We start from the raw sequence: 16144 nt of genomic DNA on the forward strand, positions 1-16144 counted from the left end.
AAGTCCGATTCACCGCCTAACCAGTACAGTAAAAATTTTCCCATCATGTTTAGAGTTAACTAAATAAAAATAAAGACAAAAGGTAGACGGCTCACTGATGAGCAGGTCGCGGTTAGTCAGGAGGTAAGATTAGACAATCAGAACGCTGTGGCTTGGATTTGTTGATAGCTTAGTGTTTGAACCATTCTCAGTGTCTTTTTAGACTCACTGCAAGGTGTGGTTTGAAACGACTGGCAATCACCTGAGCTGTATCGTTTTCTAAGCAAGATTCCAAAACTCGTTTCCGAAGTTTTATGCTGGTCAAACCAATGATCATAGACTACCACCGGCTCTTATACGTAACAAAGTAATAACAGCTAGGCCATGATGACAAGGTGGATAATTGTTTTGGTGCTGATAATCCGAAAGTAAACAAATAAAATCCACAGGATTGGTTTTTTGATGAAAATTCATGTAATGATGTAAGCAACCTGAATAATCACATCAACAGAAGAGAGTGTATTTTATGGATTAAAGCTGCATGCTTTTCAATCTGTAGTCAAAAAGAATGTGAATTTTTTTAGACCATACTTTCACATCCCAATTCTCCATAGAACCCCACATTGGTCGATCCACATTTTTGATCCACAAGCCATGCAGTGCCTCATTCAACTCGTATCGGAGTAGCTGCATGGAAGCAGAATAGAGACACATGACACCGCCTGGGCATGCACTCAAATAGTGAGATTTTTTAGTTGGACCATGCCTGTATTCAAGGAATTAGAAAAGTCCACACCCTTGGTTGTTGGTATTTTATCAGGCCAGCTCAACTCGTGACGTACGTTCAAGAATTTAACAATGATGATTCACAGCATTCATACCTTACTCCGGTCTTTTGCCCTGTTTCACCATACCCTGCATACAATTTCTTGCTTAATGGCCAAGCTGTATCTTCGAGAGGCTTTGCGTATGGACACATTTAGAAAGATAATTAATTTGACATATTCGAATTTCTTTCTGATTTATGGATAACTCTGTTACAAACCCCACTAATTGTTGGATTTTTACGGGCGACGTAACAATTCCTCTCACCTGATCATAAAGTAGCGTTGCATTTTATCCCTTGATTTAGTCTATCTGAAACGCGCTAAGTGAAAACTAATCAGATCTGTGAGTCATGTGACAAGGCACAGTGATCCCAGCTTCTCATTATGGTTAAAAGGAAAAGCGCATGGCAGGTACGCCTTAGGGACTATAGACATTGACGCCTAGTTGTCTTATGTAGCAGAGATGGAGAAAGCTACGCCATAAAGGCAATAGCTTTGATGTAAGGTCACTATAAGCTGCGCGACAATGCCAGAATCATTACGGTTGATTGGTTTCTTCCCGGGGATCCCATCTGGAAGACAGTAGCTGCCGGTGTGGCTGATGTGACTGGTAGGAGCTATCTTGCTTCGTTGACGAGTCTCGGATTGACTGCCTTTGGGTCATCTCCATCTGGTGCATGGCTGGCGAAAGAGATCCTGTGAGACGAATGATTCTCTGATATATCAAGTAGGTGTCCTAACTAGCGCAACCTGTGATCTTTCAAGGGTGAAGGCCACCTGGCTTACCTCAGCATGACTGAGCTTATGCTCTCATCTGACCCACACAGTGCTTTGGAAGCACCAGTAGTCTTCTGTTTGTAGTGACGAGGAGGAGCAGTTTGTTCCGCAGCATTGTGTACTCTATTTCCGACAGCTAAACTGATGTCACTTTGGCACAACGACTACTGAAGTTTGGCAAACTCTAACCTATCTTTACCGATTCTGAGTGATTTCACCCCTCGCCGTTCAGCCGGGACTTAAGCAACTGCCGAAACTGACTAAATGATCTACCACATCGGTGGACTGATCTGCAAGCGTGTTATATTTGATCCAACCAAGCTTTGCAGTGGCATTCTTCATAGCTGTGGAGTTCATGCTGAACCATACATCACAATTACTCAGTTTGTTTAAGACAGTTTTCAATTCTAAAGCGCCCCATACAATACGAGCGATGTCGTCATCGTATTCATGTGCTCAATGTGCACGACCGAATGACTTGGAATGTTTCGATCCCTCAGGTGTTATAAATAGGTAAAGAAGAAATCCTTTACGAAATTAAAGAAAAAGAGGAACAAGGCACACCTTTGACTGACGTTACTGAATGTGGTGAACATAGGAGGCAGTTGACCGATGACACGTTTGCGCACATGGAAAGAGGCATACAAAAAAATTCAAAAGTAACAGGAAGTTGAAAGGAGCACCTTTCATTCCGTTTCTGACAGTCAACTGAATCAGAAGGGCTTTTGGATCAAAATAACGACCACTGTTGTTCATCGGCGCAGTTCCAGAACTTTTCACCAAGTGATGTGATCTACGCCGTTCTCTTTCTCTCACTAGAAAACCCAGACCTTGGGGTGGGTGTTTTCTTGACCGTAACGAAGGGACTTAACGTTAATATGGTAAAACGGTTTATGAGCCTCCCTGTCCCACTGAACCATACTTCTGGAGACGCTTGCAGATTCTCTGATTCCAGTACAAACTCCTGGTCATCCAGGTTGGGGCTTTATGCATACAAGGCAACTGGTCCTTCATAAATGATACATTGGCATCTTTCTTCCATCGGCGCCGCATTGCTGTCAGAAATTTTGACCCGATGGCTTTAGATTGGGACCCTGTCTAGGTTTAAGCAACAAAATTCTTATCAATCTTGGATAATCAGACATTTTTCTCGTGCTCGAAGCGGAAAATAAGGTACAGTTGTTTTTTTTGGATGAAATAACCTAAATAAGCCGGTTTCTTGTCATGCGCTTTGAATCCATAATGAGTAAGCTTCATGATCCTGGACATGCGGTCACTGGGAACGTCACTTACAATCCAAGGAGAGGCACGAGGAGTTGTAGTACGATTCACAAAACTTGTAAGTTGTAGTATGACAAATGAGGTTAACGCACTGATCTCTAAGGCTCGATTCACGTTTTCTGATTGGACGTGTATGCCTGAGTCTTAAGGGGTGTGCGTACCACGCTATAGTAAGGGATGTTTTGTTGTACGGTTGTGACGAAACCTCTGCGAACCGTAGTTGGTGTAAGTTGGTGTCAAGGGATTTACAGTGAGACAGCTAGAAAGCGAGTGTTTAATTTTGCGGGGTGTGTACAGCATCAAAAGCTGTGGTGGTTTGCCCATGGGCATCATATGTCAAATCATCGTCTGTCCATAAGTAGTCTTCGTGCCCAATTCAAGCTGATACGGGTGTAGTGATCAACCTTTAGTCTGGCAGAGGAAAACCAGATCGATTATGAAGAGTCTGGGTACCGTGGGTGCCACCCACCCTACAGGATGGGGTCCACGTGACCCTTCGTGTGCATTGCTGTAGACGCTGTGAGATATGGCTGCTGATGTTGTCAGTGGTGTGCTTGTTGTCAGTTTCTATTCAAACTGTTTGAATGAGAATATGGATATGTAGGTGACTCAGAATTATTGTACTAGGCTGGCGCTAGGTCTCGTCCCCATTCACGTTTATTTCATCCTCCACAATGGAGCTTTCGAATAAATTACGCTTGTACAGTAGCGGTGCATCCGTGTCGAACACTGATACTGTTCTAGGGATTTTGATAAAGGCTTTGTCGGTAATGTGTTGAAATATTGTTAGCTCGGGTGAGTTTATAGGTTGTGTTCGGGTGGTTGTCGATCTGTTCGCCGAGCTTGGCAATTGGCTTGCAGACGTTTCGTCACCATACGAGGAGACATCATCAGTGCGCCGTTGAGTGGGTACTTGTTCCTTGCCTGCGTGCCCTTATATAGCATTCGAGGGCTATCTGTTATTTTTTGACGTGACTGGTTACTTAAAGTGTAGCAAATTTGGTAAATCTATTGGTCCGTTTGTGATCTTTGTTGCATTGTGGTCTGCGTTCTTTTGTGTCGATTGGTTATCCTCACGCCTTCTATTATTAGTAGTTCGTTCTCTCCGGCCTCGGGTTGTATTGCGTTGTGGTCTGACGTTCTTGAGTTTGATTGGTTGCTTGTGCCGCCCTATTTCCTCCACCGTAGCGGTTAGCGTCCCTTCGTCCGTCCGTAGATTTGGTGCTTTGATTGGGCGCTTTCTCCAGTCCAGTTGATGCGTCCGTTTGAATGATGTTTTCCTCCTTCTCTTATGATTTCCTCGTCTGGTTGATTTTGCAGCTTTAAGCTCGGTGGTTCTGGAGTTCTCTTGATCTTAGTGGCAGGTAAATAGGATCAATTTCGATATGCTTGTTGATCGCCTCTTCGGTGGAGTACCATGCTTCTGGTGGGTCTGACGATGTCTCCTCGTATGGTGACGAAACGTTTGCAAGCCGATTGCCAAGCTCGACGAATAGATCAACAGCCACCTGACCAACAACCGAGAAGGCTCTGTCGAAGGACTCCTCTTGGAGCCGATTGCTCACTATTGTGGCCGCCTTGGCTGCAGAGCACTGGCCTAATCCGATGGTCCAGAGAGAGTAACCCATAAATGTGTGGCTTTTGATGCTTCTGCACAAACCAATTGCCTTTGGAACTGCATCAGACTCATAGAAATGAATATTTGTTTTTCGGACATTGTGGATAAACCGATAATCACAGATAACCCTAGTATGGGTGCTCGCCCTGACCTTTCTGGCATATTTATACCATGTGTAATAGGTTTTCGGCCATTTTGCACCACAGGCTCATTGCAGTACTCAATGATCACTACGTCAAAGTGGCAGCTTTTCTTCAAAAGTGAGAAATAATATGTCAGATTGAGTGAATCTTCGTCTGTCGGATGGTAGCATATTTCATCACTTTCGCATTTGCCTTTGAACCCCGCAGATGAGGTGGCGTGTATTCCAGGCGAGCAATGTTTGCGAGTTTGTGGACAACGCAATGGATGTTCTAATCTTGCCTACCCGAAACTGGTTGTCGGTTTGATGCCATCAGGTAAGTCCCTGGATTTTTTAGCACCTAACCATAAGATGCATTCTTTCGAACACTAGGTTGCTCATACACACATAACAAAGAATCCATGCCAGTGAACAACAATATAAACCAGTTGAAATGGCTTACAAATACCAGTCTGGTCAAAATTGAATTGTTGGTGGTCAAGACTGTTATCACGAATCTAAACTAGTGAGTCTAGAATAAGATTAGTCACGTGGTACCCAATATCTCTGCCAGACGTTCCTGGATATAAATCGCATGTTCAATCAGTCTGTGTTATTTTTAGTACAACCAACAAGTATTACTGAACTACCCACACCCCGTAGCATATTTCGTTTTTCTGACGAACGCTGGAGCAGGAGAAAGACAATGGGTTGCCTTTTCAGTTTCCAATTCAAAACTTCGTATCCAAAAACGTCCTATGACTGAAAGATCATAAGTGGCGCGCATCTACATGCTAACGTTGAATTCAACTTGTTGTTCCGATCGATTTCAGAAATTCTGCATGTGTTTTGTATGCTCAAAAGATATGTAAACCTAATACTTCTGTACCCCATCAATCTTTTGGGCATTAGAGGCTGAGAGCTTATCTGCTTAAGCGTAAACGGGAAACCGCCTATTGTCTCACAGTAATGCAGACGACTCGTGAGCTTTTTGTTCAATACGTCGGGCCTGCATTCTAGCATGCGCTACAGTAGGCTCGTCTATTGGACGCCATCGAATTTGTCACAGGCATGGTTTGTAATCACTTGTAAACTTGAAGTATCGACCGGTTCGGTCGTCTTTGTAGGTCCCGGGGCCGTTGTCAGAGATTTGATCCGTACATATGAATACCTATTTCCAGAAATGTATAGGATATCCTAGAAGTCACTCAGGACGGATGAACAGCTATAAAGCAATAATTTCGTTGAATACACTTGTAATACTCAGGGTAACACCATTCCTCTGTACTCACGTGGGCGTATCCTGGTCGCTTACAGTAGTCTGTGTTAGAACTGAAGTTAGAGTTAACTTGAAGAAAGCCGTTTTGTTAAGTGGGAGCACTGGTTATCCAAACATTTCTGTCTTTCCTAACCCTTTACGCAGCAACTCTGCTGGTCACTAATTGAAGAAACACCACATCAACAACATTCAAGTGTGATAGCTCAGAAATTTATGCTGTGCGCACTCCTGCAATTGCGTTGTAAGGTATTGCTGCGCTAACAGAAGGGGACTTCCGGGTGATTTAGTCCCATTTGGATCATCTGTATGTACAATTCTGTTTGTATTTCGCTTATTCCTGCTATAGATTACCGCAATTGCAAACTTGTGTGTGATTTTAATCGCTCCATCACGAGTTGGGTTTCTACTCGAGGCGTTCGCGAAAAACTCCCAATATTTGGTGGTCTGTTTTTAGGTGTTTTTGCAGTCGGAAAACAGAAGCATGACACTTCGTTCACACCGTTAAGAATTATGGTAGCCTATATGAATTTCAAGTGTGCACACATGTTTTGCGTTCAGCCACAGTGATACAGCAATCTGCAGGGTAATTGATTCCAACGGGTAAACCTTGTGACCTGATTCCTGATAAGTCATATCCTACTTCTGGATTCAGTTCAGGGGTTGCCATGTTGTTGTGCCGTTAATTCTTCAACATGTTTTCACTAACGTTTGGGACGATTGCTTGAAATCTACAGACAGCCCACTACCGGTTGTCCTGTTTGGGTCATACCAAGTAAATGTAGTCCCCGGATTCTGAGATAATGGATCTCTCAGCAGAAGTTTGGTTTGATACAAGGGGCTCAATACGGTCTTTGGTTGCATGCAGATTTCTCCCGAATAATAAAATGTATCTGCTTTTAGCCAAGGTACTGGTGAATCATTTATACGGGCATGAAATTGTGACTGGAGGGATGACGAACTCTGTGTTTACTGTTATGGAACTTTACTCACTTTACTAAAAGCGCAGATGGACCTCGGCTGTTCACTATTGAAGTAGACATAGGACGAACCACGCGTAAAATTCCGGTAAATAAAATTTCGAAGTGGACTCACGTCTTTGTAGATCAGGTGACAAATCACCTTCCTGACAAGCAAGAGACAGGAGTCTACCCAGTCATATTATGTATGGTCAGACTCATTTCATATCTGCGGACTTATTCTGATTATTTGAAGCTCAGTACAGTGCTGCAAACCCTGTTTAGTGAATATGGCGCCCATTCTATTAAGTTCTCGCTTCTTTATGTAACCATTTGAAACAGGTCTACGCGGCTTGATGCTTTCAGTGATGTTGGCAGCGCTCATCTCGGACTTGACATCTATCTTCAACTCAGCCAGTACTTTGTTCACAGTCGACATTTATCAACGGTTCAGAAAAAGCGCTCGTGAAGCTGAACTGATGATTGTCGGTCGGTAAGCTCGCCAATCCACCCTAGGTTTCAGTTGCACAAAAAAGAGGCGTCATTGATGTGGTTTTCCATTCATGGTACCCCTGTTTTTACCACAGGGTTTGAATAGGGTCTGCAAAACCGTAGTGTACCAACGCATATGTCAAGATTTGCCAATCATTTTGCCATTCCTTCTTAGATATCTATCCTGTCATATTTGTGAGTGTCGCCGACCTAAAGTTCATGGGGCCATATTACTTTGACTGCAACACTTCTGTACTGATCGCTCCTTATTTGCTCAAAAATATCAAAACACAAATGACCATTTTTTGCAAACTAATCCCAGGTCTGAACACTTTTTATTTGAGGGGTATTACACCCAGCTGCAAGAAGCACGTCTAATGGTTTACTTGAGTGATCCCAACTGGCTCTCTGAATAGCAATGCAACTATCACACACATTATCCTTTCAACCAGAGTAGGCATACGTAAGGTACGTTACATTTTGTGCACTGACATAGTGATAGCGACACGAGGACCGAACACTTTTTGGCGGTATGCAGTTGGTGTGGGTACCGCACTAATCGAGAGATTTTTCTGGAAGTGTCTTGCACACAGTATCGATCCTGTCAGTTACCAACACTTTGGGTTCAGTCTTCTGGTAATTTTTCGCAGGCAAGGTGTGAGGTTAATACACCTCGACCCTTGTTTATCTGTTGGATTGTATGTAGCCGCTAGCTGATTGTTTTGGTCGTTCCTCCTTGTTTATTCTTGTTGACTGACAAAACTGTCGGCAACCTGGTTTGATGCTCAGTAAAAAATATGAATTACTTATCTTCCGATAAGTCAGTTAAGAGGATCTATTCCGACGCGCTTTATCAATTTAGGTTGGCAAACTTACTTCCTTAAGGTTGCTGAGGCATATTAATTGTTGTATGTCCCTCGATGTCATGGCCAAACTCGTTTCTCGATTTCCCATTTTTCGAGGGTTTTTGTCGTCGTCCTGGTCATGGTGAGCATTGCATGGGTACCCGTGATTCAGCAATTGCAAGGCAGCCAGCTGTTTATTTACATACAGGCTGTTTCTGCCTGTCTGGCTCCACCCATAGCTTCCATCTACTTGTTGGCCGTCCTCTGGAAACGCTCTACGGAATCGGTTAGTTTTCTTTCTTTAAATACCCGTCAAGAATTTTTTTGGGTTTAACTCAATAGAAGCCTTTCTTTCATTTCTCCAGTACACGCCCTCATAGGTTTTTGGAGGCATCAGTAGATTTTGTCGGGGTTAACCTCTTGCTTATTGCTCATTTTATCCTTCTAAAGGAAACTTTATGTTTTCATATGAGGCAGCACTTAGATGCTTTGATCCACTGTGGTGGTTTTCGGTTTAATGAATGAGAATTTACGAAGAGCGCCCAACAACACACTTGGTGAAAGTGAAGAACCACTCACAGTGGCCTTGGACATGAACAGTGTCATTTAGAGTTTCATGTGGTCTTTCCAGTCAACTGATTTCTCCCAAGTGGAACCCTGGCACTCTCACCTGGCCTTCATTATGTGTACTCCAGTTACCGCTAAGCTGATGATCAGTGATCGGGACGCTTCTGATAAAGCTCGGTTGAATACTAAATAGCGCTATTTCAGACTGCCACCATTCTCTCACATGGTTTCATCTAAGTGACGCGTTAAAATTTCAAAGGGAAACAACCTGTATTTTATGCTGTAGTATCATGATAGACTCCAAACGGTTAACCGTTTCCAGCTAATATCGTTTTGAGGTGATGTGATTTGTAGGATTTCCAATAGTGGTTGGAGTAGAAAATATATCAGCAGGTAAGTCGAGAGAACTGTTGTCGGAGCATCCCACAAACGATTGTTTATTTCCCGGATTTAAATCGAATAAAGCATAACTTGGTGGTGCATGAAGGATGTGATCAGTTGGCGGAGTTAGATTTGTAGCTCCTTGCTTCATCAGTTTGAGCTTTGGGAAGTCATACATGAATGGAAAAGAGGAAAACATATGGCCTAATCGGGCAGTCAGTATCGTGCCTGTAACGCATGACAGTCTCTAGTCCTTAGTTCAACCGTAAAATCGAGAAAGTGAAAGTCAGCACAGCATCCAGCCACAGTAGCGATTGGTCATACGATTTTCAACTTTCGTCAAATAAACCCTCATGAACATACATCATTATTGCCACTAGTTCTCCATAGGTGATATAGCAACAAATCTATTTCATGTCCAACCAAAGCAGTACTGCTCCAAACTACCCGAAAGCTAATTTTAGTGCATTATTTGCGTTGATGCCCACCAGACTCTTTCCGCAGACCACGGAGTTTCAAGAGTTCCAATAAATGAATCCCGGGTTAATTGATACTGAAAGTTACAATCTCGCGAGGGGTGGAAACTGAGTTTCGCTTTTAGCAAGGTTCAGCAAATGTGCATATCATCTGCGGTACAGAGCCTTGAACTCCAGACGACTGGCTCAGATCTTGTTGTGAAAGGTGATTTGCGCTACTAAAGATGGTACTAGGGTTTGATGAACTTGGAATTAGACTAAATTTAATAACCTCTATGTTATCACGTCGGAAGAATTACTGCGCTCAGCGGGTTGTTAAGTAGTTCTGATGGCTCATCCTGAAGCGTTTGAGTCGGTACGATCAGGTTTCTCAGTTGAGCGCACATGTATGGGGAAGACATTGCGCCGGCATGTATAATCTCTCAGATATATGATTTTGTCTTGCACTGGCACAGTCGTTTTTCGCAACTTCTGTACTTGAGCATCCAAATATGGCCTAGATGCCGTGGTGAAGCGGTAAGAAATAGACCATTTTATCCGACAAAGGAACATGAAGCCTAACCGAACGTCAACATTTGGTAAAACAATTGTACCGCAGAATATCAAGCCTACCTACAAATTTTGTGGCTGATGAGTGGGGAGTTTGAGAAAAAAACTTACAAGGCCAAAACCCGTGTTAGTGAAGCTGACGTTTCATCCAAAGTCACACTAACTACGCACGATGTACTCGTTCGTCTAGTAATCAAATCAAACCTTTACGATGAAATAATTCGGTCAAATTTAGCCTTCCAGAGTGTAAAAGCCATTAAACCCTCGCTTTTAATGCACACAGGTGACAGCATCACTTAAGGTGAGGTGCCGACGATCGGTCATTTCAGTTTCGTGGCGTTTCCCGACGTGTCCAAACCATTGGCAATGCTTAATTGGTAAAAACCCTCTTGACATCAGAACATCGCGAATTAATTTAATTTCGATCTTCGTCCTTCCGCTGTTGTCTTAGACATAAGTTACTAATGATCGAATAAGTGGTTGTCGTGAGTAATAGCAGAAAACTCAGTTTTTGATGAATTTTGAACCCCTTTGTGGCTTCATTGTGAAATTATCTATGCATAAGTGTTTACATATAAGCGAAACCGGAAGGTGCACTGCACACGATTCCCGATCATCTTTGCGGCAGTTGATAAATATCTTTCCTGTATTTGGGACATGTGCTTTATTTTCAGTCCGTGTAAAAAAAGTAGCATTTCGTTCCTAATCGTATGGTCACTTCCATTCACTATTCTCAGGGTGCATTCTGCGCGCTGGTGTACGGACTGATTGTTGGTCTCGTCAGAATGATCCTAACTATTATATACAGCGAACCCGTTTGCGGCGAAGCAGACTTACGTCCTGCAATTGTTAGCAAAGTTCACTACATGTACTTTGCGTTGTTCTCATTCCTGAGTTCTGGATTAATACTGGTAATCATTTCATTCTTCTCTGAACGTCCAAAACCTGAGAACCTTCACCGCCTAACCTACTGGACCGCATGGGATCCAACGGTACCAGCGTGTGAGATCACTGAAGGAGAAGGGGATGGGAACGTTCAAGAACACTACAGGGTGGTAGATGTGCTGAACATGGAGAATCAAAAAAACATCAAATCGGCTGGTGAAGTCGTGCGAGATCAACCTTATGGCCACAGTTTTCATCAAGGTTTCGATACTGTCCTTTCTCCGGACAAAGTGAATTCTGGACTGCAAGTTGAGAAGTATCCGGAAGATTATGGTATGTTTTCTCTTTGCGGGCTTCTGAAACTTTGGGTTGTTTACTGCAGTTCAATTCAGCCTTCGTCAATTCCTTTAAATCCGAATGAAATCGCGTTTTCTCTGAGACAACCTTAGTCCGTTTATTTTCGTTGGAGCTCCCTTATCTTTTACATGTTTGGCTCAGTCATGTCTATGTGAAAAGTATCTGGTGGGCGTGTCTGTCTCCAAATCACGTTCTGTCTACCGAAGCTAATACCGTTATCTCTGATGGCATTTGAATCTCTTTTCACGTAGCACCAAACGCAGCTTGGGGGACTTCAAGGTCGCAAGGCTAGTTAAGTGTATGGCCGAATTTTTTCAACCTAAAAAACCAACTGTAATGCAAGGAGCAGTCCGTTTGAGTGATAACAAATAATGGTCGGTCCCACCAGCAGCTAAAGTTGTCAGAAGCATCGAAATGCACTCATCACCTAGCATATTGGTTATTAAAAACTGAGCAGCGAACAGTGTTCAACACACTCTGTCCTCAACACAGTTTGTTTATTCATCAGAAATTTACTTTCAGCATAATCTCCTACACCCATCACACAGAAAGAGTCTGTCATCAGTGCGGCGAACCTTTAAAAAACCCTTTCGATTGACCAGAATTATTATATTCTTGAAGACAGTCTAGCTTCGTGAGATCATCTTATATATCCGAATGAGTTTTCACCTGGTAAATTTCAAATGTTGATGGCTGAGGGGAATTATTTGGACTAAAAACCAATAGAGTGTTATACAAATGGCATATGTGTTCCAAGTTCTTTGACTTCAAAAGGTATTCCACGGACTATGTGAATAACAGCTGTTTGCAAATTGGGATGGCGAAACCGAAAATGGTTCTCGGGATAGCTTTGATCAACGTCAAATCTGTTATTATGATACAGCCTGTACTAGCTAACTCTCATCCTGCTTGTTGGTAGGCTACCTTAGCTAGATTTTGGTGTATCTCCTACGATAGATGAAACACACCGAGAGTTGGTAGCATCCTCTGTGTTCTAACCATAACATGTGCATAGCGTGGTGAAGCGCAAATTAGTTTAGGGCCGTGGCACGTGACACTCATGACCCGATTGTTCACCTAGTTGCTTCAGATGAAACCGTTATCTTTCCTTTAAATAGACTCGAATATTCACAAATAGTTTGTGACATTGCAAAATATAATCCAAGCACATCGGCAACCAAAACGCATGATGCTGTTCACCAGTATTCCACAATTTCAGACTTTGGTGAAACATTTTAACCCACATGGGTAACAGAAGTCCTGAAAGCTGTGCTAGTCTACCGCCACACTGTTTTGTCTCACTCCATGTCCCTAGCTTTCTACGAATAAAGACAAATCTGTTCCGAGATCAATTGCCTCCTCGAATGAAAACAAGTCCGAATATTGATTTTTCTGTTTTCTTTTGTGTAAATCCTAGCCTACCATTTATCCACCGGTTCATTTCAGGGCGAAGTCCCCGGAGCAAAAAACACGGATTCTCTTAACCGAAGGTGTTACGTGCATAATCATGATTAGGAGTAACATCAGTGTGGTAGCCGTGGTACCGAACTGCCCTGCAAGCATGGTAATTTGCATAAAGTCCCACAACGAAGAGCGCAATGAATGGAAGCGGAAAATCAGTCTTGTGTGTTGGTTGAGCAGAGAGAGAGCGAATCATTTGAGAAAGCTAGAACCAGATATTTTTTGAGTCTAGAAGTGTGATCAGGAGTTTCGGTAAATTACAATGTCAGTCAGTGGCAGATTCGTAGAAACTGATTACACCTAGAGGAGGATAAATCAGCGAAGCTCTGTTTTCATGAAAACAACACCCCCAAGTCTGAACTTCTCTGAACTGTTTGTCTGTTTCCATTCGCTGCCACGGTCTTCACTACCATGGGCAAGTTCTTTTTTTGAAAACGTACACCATATAAGTCACTTCCGCCATCAATACTACTACTTTGTTTACGGCCTATCAAGAAATGGTGATTGAAGTAAAGCAAGTCAGTGTCTTCGTAATGTGCTGACAATGGGCTTGAACCCACAGACGCTGTCTGTTTTCATTTGAAGTAACACTGAAACCAACACACGTCATTTTTGATGTTATAATATCATGAACTCGATAAAGTTGTAAAGATAACGGGGTGAAATTACCAGAAAGCTTTGATGGAAATCTTCAGGTGACTGAGTACTTTTAGTCTAGCCTTGTTTTCGTTGTTTCAAACAGAATCCTCGGATCAAGTTAAAATTGACTTTTATTTGTGATACATTTGGGCTTTGTTATAAATTTGGCAGGAAATCTGTAAGGCTTTAACGCTAAGTGACACTTACAGAACCTCTAAAAACTTACATCATTCCACCCCACCGGACACGTCATCACCACTTATGTCGGAGGTTGCTGGACATCATCATTATTACCAGCTTTAAGAACCACGTACTTGTCGTACAGACCTGATAAATTGATGTGTAAATACAGGTCTGTCAGTGGACTCTTAAGGGGAACGCTTGTACTGTGATTTTCTGTATATAAACACTGATGAATACTAACACCCTAACCTTTGTCAAATTTTGACGTATCAAAAACATCATGCTACTCTTGAGGGTTCTTATATTTTTTCGTTCAAATTTCACGAGAGTTCACAATTCTGTCAAGAAAATACAGCAAGATAGATCGGACCTTGATGTTTGAATCTGTGTCCTTGTTTTCTGTATGACCTTAAAGGTTTCGAATACCGCAAGGTGATGTGGAGGTGGGTTGCAAATGAGCTAAGATCCGTCCAGACCTTATCCCAATGCTCGATCCATTGAACATAAAGACTTGTCTGGCAGACTGAGGCTATACAGACTAGCGCGAAGTTAACCGTGCCTCAGACCTTCAGCCAGTCGGCTAAATCATCTTCATTGTTGTCGTCACAATAAGCAACATCACTGCTGATTATTGCTACTTCGTTGTTTTACAGTGATAACATTCTTGAATAAAACGGCAAAAAGCATAAGGGAATAGAGAATAGATCTAATGCTAGCCCATCTTGATTACTCCGACTTTAGCGCAGATGTTAGTGATTGGGATTTCACTGGAAGTACTAAAAGTGTGTGATTTTTAGGTTGCATATGAGAATTGAAAACTTTTCGAGAGTCATATTTTTCGGATTTTCTTGCAGTTTCAGACACAGAGGTTCGTTCACCAAGCCTCAGTTGCCCATGTGCATGTAAATGTGAATCTCGTTCTGGTCGATGTCTACTGCATTTAGCGAAATGGTTCTGTGGCTGCGAAGACCGACCGTGTTCTGCCGATGAAGAAGAACGTTGTCTGAATGCAGTTTGCTGTGGAAAACTTGCTGGAATTTTTCAGAAATACCGCGCACCAGACACGGATCTTGAAGGAAAGACATTTGCCGAGCGTTACGCGGTTCGACTGCAGAAGATTATCTCGCTTTCTCAAGACCCCCGGGCGAAGTGCGCTCTTCGCGTTGGCCTGCTCACCATTCTCATCATATCCTTATTTGGCTTCGTCTTCTTTTCCGTGTACTTTGGTTTGACAGAAGCTGGACCTCTACAGATCAAGTATGCGGTAAACGTATCATTACCGGACAATATCAATTCTGCTATATTATTACTTGAACGCCTAGGGGTTGTTGTTCGAAACTGATCGGCGAGCAATCCTTGGTGGCAAACAGTTTCACATCTTTCCATTTTAGCAGATGATCACACGTTACGCGTGCATCCCGGTTTTACCAGGATATTTATATAGTTGTTTCCACATTTTTCGTACTACAGCTCTGCACCTATGTTTCTATGTTTAGGCGCCTCGGTTGGAGAAAAATTCGTTTCAATTTATGCACATATGCCTGCTCTTTTTTGCAAAAAATAAATGATAACAACGATATAAGTGTTTCCTATTTTGGATACCATACCCACTGCAGACTGCCGAAATTCGCTGCTGTCAATGCTATCTTTGACAGACTTTCTGGAGTATTCTCTGCCATATTCCATCGGTCATATTGGTCATGATCTACTTGATTGTTTTTGTGGGTGAATTCATCTACAATCGTTGTTAGGTCAACAGTCTGGGCTTTGTCTAGCTTGATTCCATTTGTCCATCTACAGTCGGAGGAGTCACCCATTTCGTGGATCTAGCTTGTAGCAGTGCTTCGGCATCCGACATACTGGATAATCAATTGCTGTTGATCGTTCTGACGGGAAGCTTGCTTGCTTGGAAAGGACAGGAACGACACCTCTCGCTTACCGAACAAGTGTTTAGTTGACTGAGCAATTGCAATTGCATCATCTACACTTAGGTCACTTTCCGAATTCCCGTCTTTTTCCCATAGGTTATTGCTTTCCCCGTATAATTTTTCAGGTGAACTGATTTTCTGCCCCATTAAGGACTGTGTGTGCTGTAGCACTTTCATCCTGAGTGTGACTGCTCACTGTAAAGTATATTGCGGTGTTCCTACACTGGTGAAACGAAGGCCCCATTCTGCAGCATGAAAAAAATAAGTGGTCGGAACCCGTCACCATCAGTAAGGACAATGTGGATAGTTATCCAGCACATCCAGCATCCATGAAGTAGACTCACTCTGATAGTCTCCAGTGGCTCCTCAAACTGAAAAGCTTCCGCTGAGGGAGCAATTATCCTGGAGGACATATTTGAAGGAATTTGTTGGCAAATTAGGTGAAAACCTATGAGCCTGCCAAACGGTCTTGTGCCTCAAAACATGACTATTTGCCTCCATTTCCTCAAACGATTGCCTAACGAAACTTTGGCGGCTATAACC

General features: G+C 42.7%; 1 protein-coding gene across 1 annotated transcript in view; it reads left to right on the forward strand.

Moving 5' to 3' along the window:
- T265_00043 (hypothetical protein) overlaps positions 1-15251 on the forward strand; it is a gene marked incomplete at both ends in the record, with an annotated part of 45195 nt that extends 29944 nt beyond the window's left edge. Inside the window, 5 exons of the mRNA XM_009163700.1 lie at positions 4833-4940; positions 7181-7331; positions 8293-8461; positions 10886-11366; positions 14528-15251. Coding sequence (XP_009161964.1) covers positions 4833-4940; positions 7181-7331; positions 8293-8461; positions 10886-11366; positions 14528-15015 — 1397 coding nt within the window. The remainder of the gene's footprint in view (positions 1-4832; positions 4941-7180; positions 7332-8292; positions 8462-10885; positions 11367-14527) is intronic.
- Positions 15252-16144: the final 893 nt, after the last annotated feature.

This window comes from Opisthorchis viverrini (assembly GCF_000715545.1).
Source record: "Opisthorchis viverrini unplaced genomic scaffold opera_v5_1, whole genome shotgun sequence".
Taxonomy (NCBI): Eukaryota; Metazoa; Platyhelminthes; class Trematoda; order Opisthorchiida; family Opisthorchiidae; genus Opisthorchis; species Opisthorchis viverrini.